At 42.7% G+C, this 22,500-nt stretch overlaps 2 protein-coding genes across 4 annotated transcripts in view; one reads left to right on the top strand and one right to left on the bottom strand.

Moving 5' to 3' along the window:
• Positions 1-12,288, top strand: part of homer1 (homer scaffold protein 1) — a 40,196-nt gene extending 27,908 nt beyond the window's left edge. For both annotated transcript variants that reach the window (XM_079586539.1, XM_079586538.1), the window contains 5 exons: positions 2,172-2,347; positions 8,406-8,565; positions 9,121-9,231; positions 9,310-9,390; positions 9,569-12,288. In XM_079586539.1, the coding sequence (XP_079442665.1) occupies positions 2,172-2,347; positions 8,406-8,565; positions 9,121-9,231; positions 9,310-9,390; positions 9,569-9,751 (711 nt within the window). In that variant the 3' untranslated portion in view covers positions 9,752-12,288. The remainder of the gene's footprint in view (positions 1-2,171; positions 2,348-8,405; positions 8,566-9,120; positions 9,232-9,309; positions 9,391-9,568) is intronic.
• A 117-nt stretch (positions 12,289-12,405) lies between these two features.
• Positions 12,406-22,500, bottom strand: part of jmy (junction mediating and regulatory protein, p53 cofactor) — a 37,949-nt gene continuing 27,854 nt past the window's right edge. The window contains exons 5-11 of one of the 2 annotated variants that reach the window (XR_013794517.1): positions 21,826-21,991; positions 21,551-21,747; positions 19,165-19,230; positions 18,469-18,552; positions 17,061-17,574; positions 14,108-14,589; positions 12,406-13,293 (exon numbers count right to left, since the gene is read on the bottom strand). Coding sequence is in view for 1 of the 2 variants with exons in the window: in XM_079585520.1 (XP_079441646.1) it covers positions 14,291-14,589; positions 17,061-17,574; positions 18,469-18,552; positions 19,165-19,230; positions 21,551-21,747; positions 21,826-21,991 (1,326 nt within the window). In the remaining variant the exon portion in view is untranslated. Of the gene's footprint in view, positions 13,294-14,039; positions 14,590-17,060; positions 17,575-18,468; positions 18,553-19,164; positions 19,231-21,550; positions 21,748-21,825; positions 21,992-22,500 lie in introns of those variants that run through there. The other variant, XM_079585520.1, reaches the window with a different exon arrangement.

Below are 22,500 nucleotides of genomic sequence, written 5' to 3'. Positions count from 1 at the left end.
GTGGTGTGTGTGTTTCTGACTGTGTTGTGTGTGTTTGTGACTGTGTTGTGTGTGTTTCTGACTGTTGTGTGTGTTTGTGATTGTGTTGTTTGTGTGTTTGTGACTGTGTTGTGTGTTTCTGACTGTGATGTGTGTTTGTGACTGTGTTGTGTGTGTTTGTGATTGTGTTGTTTGTGTGTTTGTGACTGTGTTGTGTGTGTGTGTGTGTGTGTGTGTGTTTCTGACTGTGTTGTGTGTGTTTGTGATTGTGTTGTGTGTTTCTGACTGTGTTGTGTGTGTTTCTGACTGTGTTGTGTGTTTCTGACTGTGTTGTGTGTTTGTGACTTTGTTGTGTGTTTCTGACTGTGTTGTGTGTGTTTGTGACTGTGTTGTGTGTTTCTGACTGTGTTGTGTGTGTTTGTGACTGTGTTGTGTGTTTCTGACTGTGTTGTGTGTGTTTGTGATTGTGTTGTTTGTGTGTTTGTGACTGTGTTGTGTGTTTCTGACTGTGTTGTGTGTGTGTGTGTTTCTGACTGTGTCGTGTGTGTTTCTGACTGTGTCGTGTGTGTTTCTGACTGTGTTGTGTGTGTTTCTGACTGTTGTGTGTTTCTGACTGTGTTGTGTGTGTTTCTGACTGTGTTGTGTGTGTTTGTGACTGTGTTGTGTGTTTGTGACTGTGTTGTGTGTTTGTGACTGTGTTGTGTGTTTGTGACTGTGTTGTGTGGTTGTGACTGTGTTGTGTGTTTCTGACTGTGTTGTATGTGTTTGTGACTGTGTTGTGTGTTTGTGACTGTGTTGTGTGTTTCTGACTGTGTTGTGTGTTTCTGACTGTGTTGTGTGTGTTTCTGACTGTGTTGTGTGTGTTTCTGACTGTGTTGTGTGTTTCTGACTGTGTTGTGTGTTTCTGACTGTGTTGTGTGTTTCTGACTGTGTTGTGTGTTTGTGACTGTGTTGTGTGTTTGTGACTGTGTTGTGTGTGTTTCTGACTGTGTTGTGTGTTTCTGACTGTGTTGTGTGTTTTTGACTGTGTTGTGTGTTTCTGACTGTGTTTTGTGTTTCTGACTGTGTTGTGTGTGTTTGTGACTGTGTTGTGTGTGTTTGTGACTGTGTTGTGTGTGTTTCTGACTGTGTTGTGTGTTTGTGATTGTGTTGTTTGTGTGTTTGTGACTGTGTTGTGTGTGTTTGTGACTGTGTTGTGTGTTTCTGACTGTGTTGTGTGTGTGTGTTGTGTGTTTCTGACTGTGTTGTGTGTTTCTGACTGTGATGTGTTTTTCTGACTGTGTTGTGTGTGTGTGTGTTGTGTGTTTCTGACTGTGTTGTGTGTGTGTGTTTCTGACTGTGTTGTGTGTGTTTCTGACTGTGTTGTGTGTGTTTGTGACTGTGTTGTGTGTTTGTGACTGTGTTGTGTGTTTGTGACTGTGTTGTGTGGTTGTGACTGTGTTGTGTGTTTCTGACTGTGTTGTATGTGTTTGTGACTGTGTTGTGTGTTTGTGACTGTGTTGTGTGTTTCTGACTGTGTTGTGTGTTTCTGACTGTGTTGTGTGTGTTTCTGACTGTGTTGTGTGTTTCTGACTGTGTTGTGTGTTTCTGACTGTGTTGTGTGTTTCTGACTGTGTTGTATGTGTTTGTGACTGTGTTGTGTGTTTGTGACTGTGTTGTGTGTTTGTGACTGTGTTGTGTGTGTTTCTGACTGTGTTGTGTGTTTCTGACTGTGTTGTGTGTTTCTGACTGTGTTGTGTGTTTCTGACTGTGTTGTGTGTGTTTGTGACTGTGTTGTGTGTGTTTGTGACTGTGTTGTGTGTGTTTGTGACTGTGTTGTGTGTGTTTCTGACTGTGTTGTGTGTTTGTGATTGTGTTGTTTGTGTGTTTGTGACTGTGTTGTGTGTGTTTGTGACTGTGTTGTGTGTTTCTGACTGTGTTGTGTGTGTGTGTTGTGTGTTTCTGACTGTGTTGTGTGTTTCTGACTGTGATGTGTTTTTCTGACTGTGTTGTGTGTGTGTGTTGTGTGTTTCTGACTGTGTTGTGTGTGTGTGTTTCTGACTGTGTTGTGTGTGTGTGTGTGTGTTTCTGACTGTGTTGTGTGTGTGTGTTTCTGACTGTGTTGTGTGTGTGTGTGTGTGTTGTGTGTTTCTGACTGTGTTGTGTGTGTGTGTGTGTGTTTCTGACTGTGTTGTGTGTGTGTGTTGTGTCAGGAATCGGCGCCGGGTGATCTTCAGTCTCCTGTGACTCCAGAGAGCATCAACGGGACCGACGAGAGAGTGACGCCTGACGCCGAGAGCCGACCTCACACTCCGAGCTCACACACTCCGAGCTCACACACTCCGAGCTCACGCACAGCCGAGCTCAACGCCGTGCCGTTCCCGCACAGGTCAGCTGATCCTTCATCTGTGTGTCGATTGATGTGTTCATCCATATTTGATGCTCCGCTGCCCCCGGACAACATTACATTAAACACTGTGTTACACACACATTAAAGATGCATGAGAACACACTTAAATCATCACCCATGAGAAGCACTTCTGGCCGATCGCCATCTCTGGCACACACACACTCACATACACACACACACACGCACACCTGAAGGGGTTTATTCTGAGATAACACACACACACACACACACACACCTGAAGGGGTTTATTCTGAGATAACACACACACACACACACACACCTGAAGGGGTTTATTCTGAGATAACACACACACACACACACCTGAAGGGGTTTATTCTGAGATAACACACACACACACCTGAAGGGGTTTATTCTGAGATAACACACACACACACACACACCTGAAGGGGTTTATTCTGAGATAACACACACACACACACACACACCTGAAGGGGTTTATTCTGAGATAACACACACACACACACCTGAAGGGGTTTATTCTGAGATAACACACACACACACACCTGAAGGGGTTTATTCTGAGATAACACACACAAACACACACCTGAAGGGGTTTATTCTGAGATAACACACACACACACACACACACCTGAAGGGGTTTATTCTGAGATAACACACACAAACACACACCTGAAGGGGTTTATTCTGAGATAACACACACACACTCACACACCTGAAGGGGTTTATTCTGAGATAACACACACACACACACACACACACACACACCTGAAGGGGTTTATTCTGAGATAACACACACACACACACACACCTGAAGGGGTTTATTCTGAGATAACACACACACACACACACACACCTGAAGGGGTTTATTCTGAGATAACACACACACACACACCTGAAGGGGTTTATTCTGAGATAACACACACACACACACCTGAAGGGGTTTATTCTGAGATAACACACACAAACACACACCTGAAGGGGTTTATTCTGAGATAACACACACACACACACACACACCTGAAGGGGTTTATTCTGAGATAACACACACAAACACACACCTGAAGGGGTTTATTCTGAGATAACACACACACACTCACACACCTGAAGGGGTTTATTCTGAGATAACACACACACACACACACACACACACACCTGAAGGGGTTTATTCTGAGATAACACACACACACTCACACACCTGAAGGGGTTTATTCTGAGATAACACACACACACACACACACACCTGAAGGGGTTTATTCTGAGATAACACACACACACACACACACCTGAAGGGGTTTATTCTGAGATAACACACACACACACACACACACCTGAAGGGGTTTATTCTGAGATAACACACACACACACACCTGAAGGGGTTTATTCTGAGATAACACACACACACACACACACCTGAAGGGGTTTATTCTGAGATAACACACACACACACACACACACACACACACCTGAAGGGGTTTATTCTGAGATAACACACACACACACACCTGAAGGGGTTTATTCTGAGATAACACACACACACACACACACACACACACACACACCTGAAGGGGTTTATTCTGAGATAACACACACAAACACACACCTGAAGGGGTTTATTCTGAGATAACACACACACACACACCTGAAGGGGTTTATTCTGAGATAACACACACACACACACCTGAAGGGGTTTATTCTGAGATAACACACACACACACACACACACACACACACACACACCTGAAGGGGTTTATTCTGAGATAACACACACACACACACACCTGAAGGGGTTTATTCTGAGATAACACACACACACACACACCTGAAGGGGTTTATTCTGAGATAACACACACACACACACCTGAAGGGGTTTATTCTGAGATAACACACACACACACACACACACCTGAAGGGGTTTATTCTGAGATAACACACACAAACACACACCTGAAGGGGTTTATTCTGAGATAACACACGCACACACACACACCCAGTGGTGTAGTCTAGTTTTTTGTAGTGAGTATACTGTGACCCCCCCCCCCCCCCCCCCCCCGCCTAACCCGTCTCATCACCCCATAAGCACCACCACACTCACTAATGCATACAGTAGCCTATGCAACGACATGTAATTGAGAGCATTATGAGACTAAGTGTTATCAACATGTCAATTTATTATAAGCAACACAAGACTTTAACAGCCAATGGCATTTACAGCTGAGGAGACTGGACTGATTTTACTGTTTAGTGTTAATCACCATTTAACTTAGCCAGTTAAGAGCTACATTTAGCCTTAGATGTTATATGAATATGGTCCCTGAAGCACAGGTTTTATCAGCTGACAATAATAATAATTTAAAAAAACATTATAGGCACAAATACAAATTTACTTTTAGAAATGGTGCTTTTGAAAGAAAATGGTGTTATTGTTTTGGCAAGTTTACTGTTTAAATTAAAACATGTATGAAAACTTGTGTGATATTCCTTTTTAAAATAAGTTTTAATAGATTTCATCGTTATTATTATTTTACAGTAGCCTACATTTTACTGTGCAATTTCTTTCATAATTTCTTTGAGTTGATACCGAACTTTTATTTTGACAGGTTGTCGTAAAGACATTACAGTTTGTGTATGATACGAATGAATGGCGATAGTTTTATCAAATGAAATGGTGAAATTCTCATGAAGTGACTCTCATAGCAGCTCTGCGATGAAGTTCATGTGTCATGTGTAGCCTACATCATGTCCTCATAGCTACAGTGAAGCGCTGACACAAGCACGCGCTTGCTTCAGTGTGTGTGTGTGTGTAGTAGAGCACACATTGAGCGCTCATTCCCAGAGACGCGTTGAACAGTCTCTTTGAGTTTTTAATATTCACGCGATTTGATCTGTGTCCATTGCAAACTCAGACGCGGTGAATTTATGAATGAAATTGTGAAAGTTCTGTCACAAAACGAAGTTGTTACGTATCCTCACGCTTTTTTTAGTGGGTATACGGCGTATACCTGCGTATCACGTAGACTACACCACTGCACACACCTGAAGGGGTTTATTCTGAGATAACACACACACACACACACACACACCTGAAGGGGTTTATTCTGAGATAACACACACACACACACACACACACCTGAAGGGGTTTATTCTGAGATAACACACACACACCTGAAGGGGTTTATTCTGAGATAACACACACACACACACACACCTGAAGGGGTTTATTCTGAGATAACACACACACACACACACACCTGAAGGGGTTTATTCTGAGATAACACACACACACACACACACACACCTGAAGGGGTTTATTCTGAGATAACACACACACACACACACACACACCTGAAGGGGTTTATTCTGAGATAACACACACACACACACACACCTGAAGGGGTTTATTCTGAGATAACACACACACACACACACACACCTGAAGGGGTTTATTCTGAGCTAACACACACACACACACACACACACACTGTGTAGCGCTGCTGACTCCAGTGACCCGGATGAGCCGGTGCTTCTGTTGTCTGGGAGTAATACAGTTAGATGATGCGATTGACCAATCAGAATCAAGCATTCCACAGAGCCGTGTAATAGGGGATTATCATACGTAGCACTTCCGCATTCAGTGATCTTTGTGCACGGCCACTTCCGGTGAATCACTCATCACTCTGCCGAACCCCTGATGGACGACCCTAAGTTTATTTATACTGCATCCCCACCTCTGCATTATATATTTATACAAACATACGTGCTAGCTTGTTTTATTTTAAAGTTTGGCGCTTCATCCCGGCCAGAGGTGTAGTGGTAAAAAAAGAGGCGGGTAAACTATAAATTCTGGTGGACCACGACCTGGTCACCCGGTGTGTGTGTATCCTGATGACATCGCTACAGGCCTACCAAGGGTATCACTGGTTGTTCCCTCATCCCTCATAAAGTTTATAAATGACAAAACAGAGAGAGCAAGAATATTTTTTAACCCGTAATTGCAAAACGAAAACGGTTGTTGTATTTTTAAAACGCAAAGTTGAACACCAAAATTTAAACTGTAGGCTACACCAAATGCTGCGCAAAAAAGATATATATATATATAGACAAATTTTTGTTTATGACTTTTTGCCCTTTTATTAAACATTTAAAATATTCACAAATTAATATGGATTTTTTATTTATTTTTATTTAACTATTTTTCTAAGACAAAATTAGAACCTGGAAATGATATTTTTCCCCCGCAGTGCTGAATGAGAAGAGCCATAGCAATGTGATTTGGGTGAGTTAGGCTAATAATAATAAAATGTGTCGAGGCATTTTAATTGTTTATTAATAAACTATTGTTTTCCAAATCAGATCGGCTAAAAAAACATATCTCCATCTCCGCTGTTAAGCAGATGCGCCGTTAGAGAGAAATGCTCCTTTCATACGCATTAAGGCCCTTTCACACCGGACGCGTACACGAAAAAGCGAAACGAAAAAGCGAATAGTTCGCGTGCGAAATAGGGACAATTTGAGGAGCTCGTTCAGACAGTGGCACCGCATCTGACGAGACAAACCACAAACTTCAGGGAACCAATCGGTCCGGAGCAGCGTCTGGCAGTCTGCTGAGGTGAGGGCTACGTTTACATGCAATCAAATAAACAATCCACTGTGTGTGATTGGCTGAAGCCTTTTCTGTCGCCGCAAAAGTAAAAAAAAAATCGACATCGAAGCGGAAAAAAAAAAAAGTAGTTTTTTCGCCGCAGCACATTCGCGTTCGATGTGTAAGCACTCATTACACAACAGCTGATCAAAAAATAAAACCATCGCGCGAATTATTCGTGCGTCAAAATCGCGTCCAGTGTGAAAGGGCCTTTACTCAGAAGAATGTATTAGCTTTCGATTCGAATTTGTTCGTTTTAAAGTGGACATTTCAAGCTTTAGCTGCATCAGTGATGCGCGGGTTAGTTGAAGACGTCGGTCGGGTCGGGTCGGGTTGTTTATACATTGACCCGCGCATCACTGGCCTACATAGGCTATATTTAGTTTCAGTTCTCGCGCTCCAGTTCACGGAGATCATGAAAGCGCGCCTGATTGTTTTATTTTATTTGACAAAAGCACAACGCTTTCTTGTTATTGTGAGTTTACACAAATAAAAGTAGTTGCGAATAATGCATTATTATATTCTGTATGACCAGAAATTATAGAGTATTTTAAGTTGTTTTCACTGTTGATAGGAAAATGCAAGTGTTCGCGCCCGCGGCTCCGTGCCGTGCAGTGCGCGCTCCACACTCCCCACAAACCCTTGGATATGCGTCAAAATCTTGTGTTTATTTGTGATAATCTTAGCCCTGTATTATTGTCTAACCCGTATTATGAATGACATTTGATGAATTGCTTTGTTCCTTTTTTGGATAAAAGCGTCTTCTAAATGTCGCCTAATAAATGTTATAATAATGATAATAATAATTATTTGTGTAGGCTACACGGACCCCAAACACGGTCAAGTAAATGCGCAAAAAACTCTTTCCAAATATTCCTTTTTCGAATTGCCTGAAAAACCACCTCATGCGAAATTTACGTGTTTCCATTGTGCGTATTTTCAATTCGCAATTTCAATTTGCGCAATTTGAATGGAAACGCAGCTACTGACAGTAATGCAGCGTCTAGGTTTAACAACCTGTGAAACTAATAATGAACAATATTAAACTAGAACGAAATAAGCTTAATTTAAAATGGCTTAGGCTAAGAGGTGGGTAAACGCTATTTCAGAATTTTGGGAGGTGCGCAAACGGCGTTTACGTGCGTTTAGCCTCCACTACATCCCGGCGAACCGCTTTAATCCACTTCTTCCTTAGACTCCGTTCAGTCGGGAATCCATGGAAACTTAAATAAGGTTGGCGTTGTTTGTTTGATTGACAAAGTGGAACAGAGCAGTGACATCTAGCCTTCGTTTCAGCCGTTGTTGAACTGCGCCGGAAGTGGACATGCACAAAGTTGAAAAATCCCGCCCATGAAACCCGGAAGCGTGATAATCCCCTATAATGCGGTGTATCAGACTCTGCTGATCTTCCTGCAGCTCGACGTCCATCACCAAGCACTGGGAGGCGGAGCTGGCGGCTCTGAAAGGCAACAACGCTAAGCTAACGGCCGCACTGCTCGAGTCCACCGCTAACGTCAAGCAGTGGAAGCAGCAGCTAGCGGCGTATCAGGACGAGGCCGAGCGGCTCCACACACGGGTCAGATCACACACACACTCTCACATCTCGGGGACGTACTGGATGAAAAATCATGCAGCAATTATTGAATCACAAAGTAATGTTTTTTTTTTTTTTTTTTAATCATGCCTATAAGTTTTGGGAATCAGTCACACTTGTGCTACACAATCAGAACAAGCGCATTGGAGATGAATGGAAGATTAGTGTCCTCCAGTGGAAGCGTTTGGTACTGCAGCCGAACAACCGCTCGTTTTCTGAGATATCGACCTAACTGGGAACCGCTCGTTTAGATTTATGCTTTATCTCAACATCTCTGAGTGATATATATATATATGCTGTAATTGCAGGAGATCAATAATATTGTTGAATATTAAATAACATGGAGCAGGCGCCGGTCCTCCACATGATCTGGATCCGCTGACCGTGTCCTAACACAATATTTAAAAGTGTATATGATGTTTAATAGGCAGCCAATGCAGTGTTGACAGAACCGGGCTAATATAGTCATACTTCCTGTGTGTGTGTGTGTGTGTGTGTGTGTGTGTGTGTGTGTGTGTGTGTGTGTGTGTGTCTTAGGTGACGGAGCTAGAGTGTGTCAGCGGACAGACGGCCGGCATCAAAACACAGAAAACCGAGCTGAACCAGACCATCGAGGAGCTGGAGGCCGAGCTGAAGGCCAAGGAGGAGGTCAGAGGTTACTGCACACACACGCACACGCACACACACACACACACACACACACTGCTGATGTGTTTCTCCCCGCAGGAACTGGAGAAGCTGAAGCAGGAAGTGGAGAACGCAGACCGACTGCAAGCGCAGAGAGACTCTCTGGCTCAGAAGCTGCAGGTGAGTGACGGACACACTCACACACACACACACACACACACGTGCTTCTCTCTGCTCTATACACGTGTAGAGTCTGTAGTCTTTCTCAGTTACAAACCCGAACCCGAGAGTTTTTCAGGACCCGTCGGGCCGGCCGCAGCCCTCGCTCACACACACTCACACACACTCTCGCCCGCAGGACACGCAGCTGAGGAACGCTGATCTGGAGACGAGGCTCTCTCTCCTCGAGGAGCGTCTGGAGAACGGAAGGATGGAGGACGAGAGTCTCCGGAAGAGTCTCCGCTCGATCCTGGACATGCTGGACGGGAAGATCCTCGAGCTGACGGAGCTGAGAGACAGTCTGAGCAAACTCCTGAGCTAGATCACACACACACACACACACACACTCACACACGCGCACACACACACACACACACACACTCACACTCACACACACACACACACACACACACACACGGCTGGACGGGAAGATCCTCAAGCTGACGGAGCTGAGAGACAGTCTGAGCAAACTCCTGAGCTAGATCACACACACACACACACACACACTCTCACACACACACACACACACACACACACACACACATACACACACACACACACTCTCACACACACACACACACACACATACACACGCACACACACACGGCTGGACGGGAAGATCCTCGAGCTGACGGAGCTGAGAGACAGTCTGAGCAAACTCCTGAGCTAGATCACACACACACACACACACACACTCTCACACACACACACACACACACACACACACACATACACACACACACACACTCTCACACACACACACACACACACATACACACGCACACACACACGGCTGGACGGGAAGATCCTCGAGCTGACGGAGCTGAGAGACAGTCTGAGCAAACTCCTGAGCTAGATCACACACACACTCACACACACACACTCACACTCACACACACACGCACACACACACACACACACACACACACGGCTGGACGGGAAGATCCTCAAGCTGACGGAGCTGAGAGACAGTCTGAGCAAACTCCTGAGCTAGATCACACACACACACACACACACACTCACACACGCGCACACACACACACACACACACACTCACACTCACACACACACACACACACACACACACACACACGGCTGGACGGGAAGATCCTCAAGCTGACGGAGCTGAGAGACAGTCTGAGCAAACTCCTGAGCTAGATCACACACACAAACACACACGCACACACACACGCACACACACACACACACACACACACTAACACACACTGTGCATCTCGTCCGCGGTGTGTGTTCTGCTGTAAAGACTCTGAGTGACGGACGAGGAAAGCTTCTCTTCTTCACGAGCGGATGATGATGATGATGATGATGATGATGATGATGATGATGATTAGAAACACTCGCACTTCCACAATCTGAGCAATACGAGAGAAACATGTTCAGTCGCACTATCAGGTATTGTGTGTGTCACACACACTCGCGTCTCACACACTCTTTCCGCCGGCGATCTCTGAACACAACAGTTTCTGTGACGCTGTTCCGTTGCTCTTTATGAAGAGCAGACTTTACTTCCTACTCATGATTTATGCTTATTTATTGTAAATACATATATCTATATTCTGCTCACAGTGGCTGCATACGTAGATATCCACGTGCAAACATGTTTGTTTCAGTTTTTCCCCTTTTCGCACTGTGGAAATATGGATGTTTTGTAAATGTGGGGATAAACGGGCAATATTTTTGAACTATTTAAAAGGCAAACCGTGTCAAAAGTGAAAGTAACTCAGACTGTGTGTGTGTGTGTGTGTGTGTGCGTTTGCGTGCGTGTGTGTGTGTGTCTACTCTGTGTGTGTGTGTGCGTGTGTGTGTTTCTGCCCTTCTGAGGGAATCTGTTGCCAAAAACCCCGGAGTGTGTGTGAAGAACTTCAAGGGCTTGCGCTGGTTTCTGACACACTGGACGGCTTTATTATTATTATTATTATTATTATTATTATTATTATTATTATTGTGTTTTATTGCCGAGCCCATGTGACACGCCGAGGCTCGGAGACCTTTGATTAATGATCTTGATGAAACCACACACTTCCACACTGTTGTAATTCTGAGTTTATAGTAAAATTAAAGTGGAAAGATCCTCGAGTCATGTGTGTGTGTGTGTGTGTGTGTGTGTGTGTGACTGAAGTCATATTTCTGTGCGAGCGCAACACGATATTAACCCTTCAGTCATCGAGATTTTACTTTTCTTACAATTACTTTTTTTAATCATAATTATTTAAACAATTCTCACAATTGCAGCTTTTTCTCTCACAATTTTTACTTTTCTCGCAATTGTGACATTTTTTATCATAATTATAATTTCTCACAATTGCAATTTTTTTCTCATAATTCAGAATTCTTTCCGCATTCATTTTTTTTCATCTCATATTGACTTTTTTTCTCACAATTTTAATGTCTTTCTTGTGAGTTATAAAGTCCTACTTGCAAAATATAAACTCGCTAAGACGTTTGCTGCTTTTCCTGACGATCTGTCATGTGACTTCACTGTGTGTGTGTGTGTGTGTGTGTGTGTGTGTGTGTGTGTGTGTGTGTGTGTGTGTGTGTGTGTGTGTGTGGAGAACATCTGCTTCATGATCCACAGAAGGAAAGTCGTCAGGTTTGATTGAGTAAATGTTCCATATGAGACTAAATCAGGTTTACATTAAAATATTGATGTTTTATCCATGGAAAGTCACATATTTGATTATTCTGGGATGATATGCAAATGTTGCTTAGTGTGAATATTTTAAAAGCTCAATATTAAACTTGTTTTACTTAGATATTTAGATTGAAGGTTAAAAAATGAAGCCTGTTCACCTGCAGATGAATATTCATGAGCACCAACTGTGATGTCATCCGAATGTCGGATCGGACACGCCCTCTGGTGACGTCAGCGCCGCCCAGTGGTCAGACAGGGTCATTGACGGAACTCGGTTCACACACAAACACAAACACCCCCCCAAAAAAAACACAATTTCTTTTGAAACTTTATTTACGTAAGGGTCAAAATGCAAATTTAAAATAACTATTAGGAGTACAATGTTTGGAAAAGCAAAATTGGAATTTCAAAAAAAAAAGAAAAATCATTGTACATATTATGATATTGCTTTACATATTTAAATATTTAGTTGAACTCAATAAATACAGGTGTCCTCTAGCAAACATGCGCTGGATCTGCGTCTGGTTCACACGCGCTCGGTTCCTAATATAATATTGCACATGTGGAGTGGCGATCACGTGATCACGCTCGCTCGCGACTGTAGTGTTTCGGCGGGAATACGATCACGTGATCACGCTCGCGCGCGACTGTAGTGTTTCGGCGGGAATACGGTTCTGATTGACCAGGTAAGAATGCATAGAACATACAGAACAATTAATGTGATTAAAACAAATAATATCAAAAGCTAAATACAGTACATGTGATGAAAAACGTAAAAAACACACTGCAGTGTCCCGTAAAAGTCCCTCGTCATCGCTGCAGACAGAACAGCATTGTGGGTAAACGTGGTTTTCACGAGACCTCATTAAAGACTACAGGCCTGACCGATGATTCAGTGCCGGACACACAGGGAAGATTACAGTAATAAATCATGTTAACTCATACGGCGAGATAAATGAAGCTACAAGCAGATAAACGTAATAACGCTGACGACCAGCAGGAGGCGCTGCAGTCACGGCCACACATTCACATCTAGTGTTTCTGGAGGAGTCTTCTGCACATATATATGATCAGAAATACAGTAACACTGTGAGATATTATTATAATGTAGATCATCAGTTCTCTATGTGAATATACAGTAAAGTGTAATTTATTCCTGTGATCAAAGCTGAGTTTATCATCATTACTCCAGTCTTCAGTGTCACATGATCCTCCAGAAATCAGAATAATATGATGATCTCAAGACACATTTATGATTATTATCAGTGTTGAAAACAGTTTGTATGTTTGTGGAAACGGTGATACTTTTTATTTTTCAGGTTTTTTGATGAATATAAAGTAAAAAAGAACAGCATTTATTTGAAACAGAATCTTTAGTAACATTATTAATGTCTTTACTGTCACTTTTGATCAATCAGTTTAATGCATCCTTGATTATTAAAAGTATTAATTTCCTTTAAAACAAACCCAAACAGTTTTTGAACAGTAGTGTATCATGAAAGTACGAAGCAGCGTAAACATTAATAATCAATAAGGTCATCAGATCCTCATATTACACTGATGTCTGGAGGATCATGTGACACTGAAGACTGGAGTAATGATGATAAACTCAGCTTTGATCACAGGAATAAATTACACTTTACTATATATTCACATAGAAAACTGGGTTGTGAACGATTAATCGCGATTAATCGAATCCAAAATAAAAGTTTGCGTTTACATAATATATGTGTGTATTGTGTATAATTATTTTGTATATATAAACACACACATGCATGTATATATGTGAGAAATATTTGCATTTATATAATGCATATATATTTTTATGATTTATACTGTATATAAATATAACTATTTTATATATAAATAACAAATTTTTCTTAAATATACACAGTACATGCATGTGAGTGTATTTATATACAGTATACAAAGTAATTATACACAATACACATATATTATGTAAACACAAACTTTTATCTTGAATTCGATTAATCGTTTACAGCCCTAATAGAGAACATGATTTACATTATAATAATATTTCCCTGTTTTAAGTTATTTTTGATGAAATAAGCGCCGCCTTGATGACTCTTTCAGAAACATTGAAACATGATAATTGGTCCAAGCTTTGGACCGCTATGTCCCCGTCTCCTGCTGTCTCTCACACACACACACACACAGGTGAAGCGTGAGTATGCAGTGCTGAAGGCTTCAGGTGTCCCAGTCGGCGCCGGGAGCGCTCTCGTCCTCGGACTCGGACTCGGGCGAGGCCTCTTTGATGCGCCGCAGGGCCTCGTGGATGGAGCGGGTCAGCGGGTCGGTGGAGTCCAGCACTGCCCCGCGCTCGTGCCGGCGCACCTTGCGCAGCTGAACACCTCTCCGGATCTGAGCCAGGATGTTGTGCTCCTCGTCCTCGTCCGGGTCCGGCGCCAGAACTCGCAGCTCGGCTTTACGAAGGTGGAAACTCCCGCGCTTCAGACTCGCCAGAACCTCGTCCATCGGGGAGCTCGCTGAGGACACAACACACTGCGGTGAGTACACACACACACTGCGGTGAGGAGAACACTAGAGGTCATGTGCTCTCACATCACCTACAACTGAACACTTATCAATCTCTCATTCAACGCTTATAAAAAAGGCTTATTCAGCTCAGATTTGGACTTTTTTCTCACAGTTTGGACTTTTTATCTCACATTATATAATTTTTCTCACAATTGCAACTTTTTCAAATATTTTTGGTGGTAAAATCTTCACTGTATGAATGAAACACACATTGGTTCTTATTAAAGCTGAAGACTTAATGCAGGAATCCAGTATAGAGACACGCATCACCATCTCTCCCTGTCGTTCTACAGTAATTCCTGGCAAGACGGGCATTTTGATAATTATGTGTGTATTTTTTAGGGCTGTCTGTTAAACGCGTTATTAATGGCGTTAACGCAAACCCATTTTAATGGCGTCAATTTTTTTATCGCGAGATTAACGCCCAGCAAACGTTTTTTTCACATGCTTTTGCAACAACTAGTAACGTTATTAAAACTACACCACCACACCGGATCTAGCTAGACCAGACACAGAACAACAGGCGCCGCACACACTGCGATGCGATGCGGTGCGATGCGATGCGGTTTGCGATGCGAACCGGCCGAAGAGTGGACGAGAAGCGCAGCGCCGAGCCGCATCAGGACAACTCGGATCACACAACGGAAGCGCACTTTCTCAGTTTATGGCCAGCAATAAAAACCCAGAATGGCGCCGCCGGTGTGTGTACACTCATAGAGAATAATGTGTTCGGATTTTAAATACGCGCGCTGCGCTTCTCGTCCGGTGTGCGACTGCGACACTCTTTAACATTAAGTTTTGAGTGGATGAATGATGAGCGCGAGACACAGGAATGGAGGCCAATAAGATTCTGAATGGAAAGTTTACTTTTAAAAAGTTGCCAAATGGTTCAATTGACAAGACCAACGTGATCTGTGTGTGTGTCGTTGTGAACTGAGCTATCATCGTCCAGTCTAAACACCACTTGATGGTCAAGCACACACACACACACACACACACACAGCTGATGCGTTTCTACACCCACTCGTCAACATCAGTAACGTCACCTCGTCAGTATTTCTTTCACCCTTTTATTGATGGACAGTCTTACATTGTGTGAGAGATTATTTGCTCCAAGTGAGAATGTTAGTGTGAAATTCAACAGTATATGTTGTTTTCAATAAACACATTTGTACAAAGCAAGCCGATCCACTTTTCCATGTTGATAAGAGCATTAAAATTAGAAAAATAATGGGACAAAAAGAAATCAAGAGACATTTGGAATAGATAAAAATGTGCGATTAATCGCGAGTTAACTATGACAATGTGATTAATCGCGAGTTAACGATGACAATGTGATTAATCGCGAGTTAACGATGACAATGTGATTAATCGTGAGTTAACTATGACAATGCGATTAATCGCGAGTTAACTATGCCATTAATGCGATTAATCACGAGTTAACTATGACATTAATGCGATTAATCACGGGTTAACTATGACTATGTGATTAATCGTGAGTTAACGATGACATTAGTGTGATTAATCGCGAGTTAACGATGACATTAATGCGATTAATCGTGAGTTAACTATGACATTAATGTGATTAATCGCGAGTTAACTATGACAATGTGATTAATCGCGAGTTAACTATGACAATGTGATTAATCACGGGTTAACTATGGCATTAATGTGATTAATCGCGAGTTAACGATGGCATTAATGCGATTAATCGCGAGTTAACTATGACATTAATGTGATTAATCGCGAGTTAACTATGACAATGTGATTAATCGTGAGTTAACTATGACATTAATGTGATTAATGACGAGTTAACTATGACATCAATGCGATTAATCACGAGTTAACTATGACATTAATGTGATTAATTGCGAGTTAACGATGACATTAATGCGATTAATGACGAGTTAACTATGACATTAATGCGATTAATGACGAGTTAACTATGACAATGCGATTAATCACGAGTTAACTATGACATTAATGTGATTAATCGCGAGTTAACTATGACATTAACGTGATTAATCGCGAGTTAACTATGGCATTAACGCGATTAATCGCGAGTTAACTATGGCATTAACGCGATTAATCGCGAGTTAACTATGACATTAACGTGATTAATCGCGAGTTAACTATGACATTAACATGATTAATCGCGAGTTAACTACGACATTAATGTGATTAATCGCGATTAAATATTTTAATCGTTTGACAGCCCTAGTATTTTTCCATTCAAACGCAATTGAATGTGTGAGAGAAGTCAGTTCAGTCTATCAAGACTCCAGCGCATCTTGAGCTTGAAGATTTAAAGGCACAGTGTGTAAGATTGGCCACTAGAGGTCGCTTATTCAAAACAATAACAAAGGCGTAGCTTGATGATGCGTGAATGAGTGTGGCATGTGACAGGAAGTGACCTCACCTCTCCTCCACTGGTTGGACTCCAGTGACGAGGTCTTCCTCAGCTTCTTCCTGGCGTTCAGGAGCTGACTGCTGTCGAAGAAGCGCGCGGTGAACGGCCCGAGAGGACTGTCCGCTTCCGGCTGGCGTACGGGGCTCCGGGTCTGAGCCGGACCGGCGCCGGGCGTCTCCTCCAGAGAGGGGGGGGGAGGAGGAGGCGGAGGAGGAGGCGGAGGGGGAGGGGGGGAGAGGGGCGAGGTGGAGGAGTCCAGCAGCAACAGCTCTCGGGCGGGAGGAAGTGATGCGTGCACAGGAGGCGGGGCCTCGACGATAGCTCCGCCCATCGGGGGCAGAGACAGGAAGCTGTCGGGTCTGAGGAGCTCCGGTGCTCCAGACGAATGTTGTAACGGAGCCGGAGCGTCGTCCGTCTGAACGCTAGCGGCCTGCGTCTCCGGCCTGGCGCTCGCTTCCGCCTTCTTCCTGGAGTTAGCCAGGCGCACACGCGTGGACTTCAGAGTCACCTGACCCGGGTAACGCTGCAGGAGACCAATCACAGCATCAGAATCTCATGGACCAATCAGAGCTCATTGATGAGTTTAAGTTTTACACCTAATATTTATATTTTATTTTAGCTTCGATTAAATTACCAAAATTATTTTCTCATCCTTCCCTCAGGTCATTTTGTCCCGAAATTTAGTTTTCATTAGAGGGGTCCAAGATCCCAGGACTTTTGTCGCACTTGAACCATGAATACACAAACAACATGTTTTGATGGATTCGAGGAGCTTTGTGGGTGAAATTTTAAAAAGTAACAAATCCTTCTCTCGCGGGTCAGTTTGACCCCTCTTGGGAATGTGAGGAATGCTTCAGTTCACATGGAAAAACCTAAAAATGCTCAAAGTTCAAACTAAAACTGCTAAAACTTTACCAAAAAATGTATAATGTGTACATGCGTGTCTGAACGCACACTGAAGAGAACTGACTTTAGGACCCAGAGGAACAGCTCATCTGCTCCATATAGAGATATAAGCCCATCTAGAGTCATGAAATATCATGTTATATTATTATTTTCCACAAGAGGTCGACAAAGACTCCCAATGTAAGATATTTAGAGCTGAATTAAAAGGGTTATGCATGAAATTGAAAAGTTATTTTTAATTTAAGTTGAAAGAAAGTGAGGAATGTGCTTAAATTAACATTTATATATTATTTATTGATCAAATCTAGTAATTTAATAATCAAAATATTATCAAAATTAAATAAAATAGGCCTTTTGGACAAAACACAAATATTAAGTATAATGTTGAGGCTTCGGGTCATTGTGACCGGCGAGGGACAGATGCGTTACAGAGCGCGAGGTAGGATGAGGGTTAACCCCTGAAGACTCTGGCTGCGTGATCTGTGGTTCTGATGGTCAGATGATGTCTGACCTGTTTGAAGCTGCGCAGCCGGTCCAGTGTCTTCTGTCTGTCCTGACTGACCCTGAGCCGCTGCTCCTCCTCCTCCTCTTCCTCCTGCGGAAACACATCGCCACACATGCTAATCTGACCCATGCGTTAACAACCCCTCTACAGTCCTGGACCCGGGGAACATAAGCTTGTGAAGAAGCATATTGTATCTGATCAGTAATGAGTGAATGCACAAAAGTTTAGCATGTTGCCATTTGTTTGTCACTTATTTTAACCTCTATTATACATTTCTGAAAAAAAAATTTTTTTAATTCTTTGGGATTTAAAATGTTATAAGATCTACAGCTAGAAAACATATATTTGTATCAATATTTATGAGAAATCTTATTCCTATCTTATATAGATTCCACACGAACCCATTAAACAGTCTAAATTTATGAAAACTACACATTATTTTTCTGACAAAACAACATCAGATTTTCAATTTTCAATTTTTCAAACTATATATATATAATTATACTTTTATAATAAACAGACAAATCTCCTTTTCATCCGATTGAAATCTGCACTTCTCTTTTCAAATATATACTGTTTGGTCTATGAACTTTTGATCTACAGACATTTTATTTGTCATTTTATTTTTACAACTTATTATGTATATTGTGTTATGATTGCACGGACACCCCGATGATGAGGACTGTGATGTCAGACTCGCACCTGCAGCGAAGCACTCTGGGAAACACCGCCCTGCCGCTTCTGCGTGTGATTGATGATGCAGATCTCCTGAAAACAGAGCGTCAGGGATCAGTGTAATCGATCAGCACACACACACACACACACACACACGCACACACTATCCAGAGTCTCGCTCTGTTACCTTCCTGTGTTTGAGTGTTACATTCCTGTGTTTGAGTGTTACCTTCTTGTGTTTGAGTGTTACCTTCCTGTGTTTGAGTGTTACCTTCCTGTGTTTGAGTGTTACATTCCTGTGTTTGAGTGTTACATTCCTGTGTTTGAGTGTTACCTTCCTGTGTTTGAGTGTTACCTTCCTGTGTTTGAGTGTTACATTCTTGAGTTTGAGTGTTATCTTCCTGTGTTTGAGTGTTACATTCCTGTGTTTGAGTGTTACATTCTTGAGTTTGAGTGTTATCTTCCTGTGTTTGAGTGTTACATTCCTGTGTTTGAGTGTTACCTTCTTGTGTTTGAGTGTTACATTCCTGTGTTTGAGTGTTACATTCCTGTGTTTGAGTGTTACCTTCCTGTGTTTGAGTGTTACCTTCCTGTGTTTGAGTGTTACATTCTTGAGTTTGAGTGTTATCTTCCTGTGTTTGAGTGTTACATTCCTGTGTTTGAGTGTTACCTTCTTGTGTTTGAGTGTTACATTCCTGTGTTTGAGTGTTACCTTCCTGTGTTTGAGTGTTACCTTCCTGTGTTTGAGTGTTACATTCTTGAGTTTGAGTGTTATCTTCCTGTGTTTGAGTGTTACATTCCTGTGTTTGAGTGTTACCTTCTTGTGTTTGAGTGTTACATTCCTGTGTTTGAGTGTTACCTTCTTGTGTTTGAGTGTTACATTCCTGTGTTTGAGTGTTACCTTCCTGTGTTTGAGTGTTACCTTCCTGTGTTTGAGTGTTACATTCCTGTGTTTGAGTGTTACCTTCTTGTGTTTGAGTGTTATCTTCCTATGTTTGAGTGTTACCTTCTTGTGTTTGAGTGTTACCTTCTTGTGTTTGAGTGTTACATTCCTGTGTTTGAGTGTTACCTTCCTGTGTTTGAGTGTTACATTCTTGAGTTTGAGTGTTACCTTCTTGTGTTTGAGTGTTACATTCCTGTGTTTGAGTGTTACATTCTTGAGTTTGAGTGTTATCTTCCTGTGTTTGAGTGTTACATTCCTGTGTTTGAGTGTTACCTTCTTGTGTTTGAGTGTTACATTCCTGTGTTTGAGTGTTATCTTCCTGTGTTTGAGTGTTACATTCCTGTGTTTGAGTGTTACCTTCCTGTGTTTGAGTGTTACATTCCTGTGTTTGAGTGTTACCTTCTTGTGTTTGAGTGTTACATTCCTGTGTTTGAGTGTTACATTCCTGTGTTTGAGTGTTACCTTCTTGTGTTTGAGTGTTACATTCCTGTGTTTGAGTGTTACCTTCTTGTGTTTGAGTGTTACATTCTTGAGTTTGAGTGTTATCTTCCTGTGTTTGAGTGTTACATTCTTGTGTTTGAGTGTTACATTCTTGAGTTTGAGTGTTATCTTCCTGTGTTTGAGTGTTACATTCTTGAGTTTGAGTGTTATCTTCCTGTGTTTGAGTGTTACATTCCTGTGTTTGAGTGTTACCTTCCTGTGTTTGAGTGTTACCTTCCTGTGTTTGAGTGTTACATTCCTGTGTTTGAGTGTTACCTTCTTGTGTTTGAGTGTTACCTTCTTGTGTTTGAGTGTTACCTTCCTGTGTTTGAGTGTTACATTCCTGTGTTTGAGTGTTACCTTCCTGTGTTTGAGTGTTACATTCCTGTGTTTGAGTGTTACCTTCCTGTGTTTGAGTGTTACATTCTTGTGTTTGAGTGTTACATTCCTGTGTTTGAGTGTTACCTTCCTGTGTTTGAGTGTTACATTCTTGTGTTTGAGTGTTACCTTCTTGTGTTTGAGTGTTACATTCCTGTGTTTGAGTGTTACCTTCCTGTGTTTGAGTGTTACCTTCCTGTGTTTGAGTGTTACATTCCTGTGTTTGAGTGTTACATTCCTGTGTTTGAGTGTTACCTTCTTGTGTTTGAGTGTTACATTCTTGTGTTTGAGTGTTACCTTCTTGTGTTTGAGTGTTACATTCTTGTGTTTGAGTGTTACATTCTTGTGTTTGAGTGTTACATTCCTGTGTTTGAGTGTTACATTCTTGTGTTTGAGTGTTACCTTCCTGTGTTTGAGTGTTATCTTCCTGTGTTTGAGTGTTACATTCCTGTGTTTGAGTGTTACCTTCCTGTGTTTGAGTGTTACATTCTTGTGTTTGAGTGTTACATTCCTGTGTTTGAGTGTTACCTTCCTGTGTTTGAGTGTTACATTCTTGTGTTTGAGTGTTACCTTCCTGTGTTTGAGTGTTACCTTCTTGTGTTTGAGTGTTACCTTCTTGTGTTTGAGGTAGGCCTTCTTGGCGGTGATGCGACCCCTGCGAGCCTCCAACTGCCTCGACCTCTGCTGAAGCCTGGCCTCGTCCTCTCTCGCAGGGGTCAGAGGGGTGACGGGGGTCGCGGGGTCATCGGTGGCCTTCATGGCGTCAGGGCTCTCGTATGTGTCGTAGTAGACCACCTCCTCCTGCCTCTCTGCACACACACACACAGGCATAAAGGATGAGCGGCCGCAGCGTCAGCACACACACACACACACACACACACACTCACCGCTCATCTGTCTGCGCAGACTCTGCAGTTGTGCCGTCAGCAGCAGCTCCTCGTACTTCAGGATCTCGAACTGGATCTCGTAGAGCTGCAGCTGAAGCTCGTAATAAAGCGACTCGAGATGATCCAGACGCACCATCGCATCCTCACCGTCCTGAAGACCCTGCATCTGAGAGAGAACACCGTGTGAGTGTGTGTGTGTGACCCTGCATCTGAGAGAGAACACCGTGTGAGTGTGTGTGTGTGACCCTGCATCTGAGAGAGAACACCGTGTGAGTGTGTGTGTGACCCTGCATCTGAGAGAGAACACCGTGAGTGTGTGTGTGTGACCCTGCATCTGAGAGAGAACACCGTGAGTGTGTGTGTGTGACCCTGCATCTGAGAGAGAACACCGTGTGAGTGTGTGTGTGTGACCCTGCATCTGAGAGAGAACACCGTGTGAGTGTGTGTGTGTGACCCTGCATCTGAGAGAGAACACCGTGTGAGTGTGTGTGTGTGACCCTGCATCTGAGAGAGAACACCGTGTGAGTGTGTGTGTGTGACCCTGCATCTGAGAGAGAACACCGTGTGAGTGTGTGTGTGACCCTGCATCTGAGAGAGAACACCGTGTGAGTGTGTGTGTGACCCTGCATCTGAGAGAGAACACCGTGTGTGTGTGTGTGTGACCCTGCATCTGAG

This window comes from Phoxinus phoxinus, assembly GCF_949152265.1.
Source record: "Phoxinus phoxinus genome assembly, chromosome: 17".
NCBI lineage: Eukaryota > Metazoa > Chordata > Actinopteri > Cypriniformes > Leuciscidae > Phoxinus > Phoxinus phoxinus.
The sequence above is the reverse complement of the archived record's forward strand: the minus strand, read 5'-3'. Positions and strand labels throughout refer to the sequence as shown.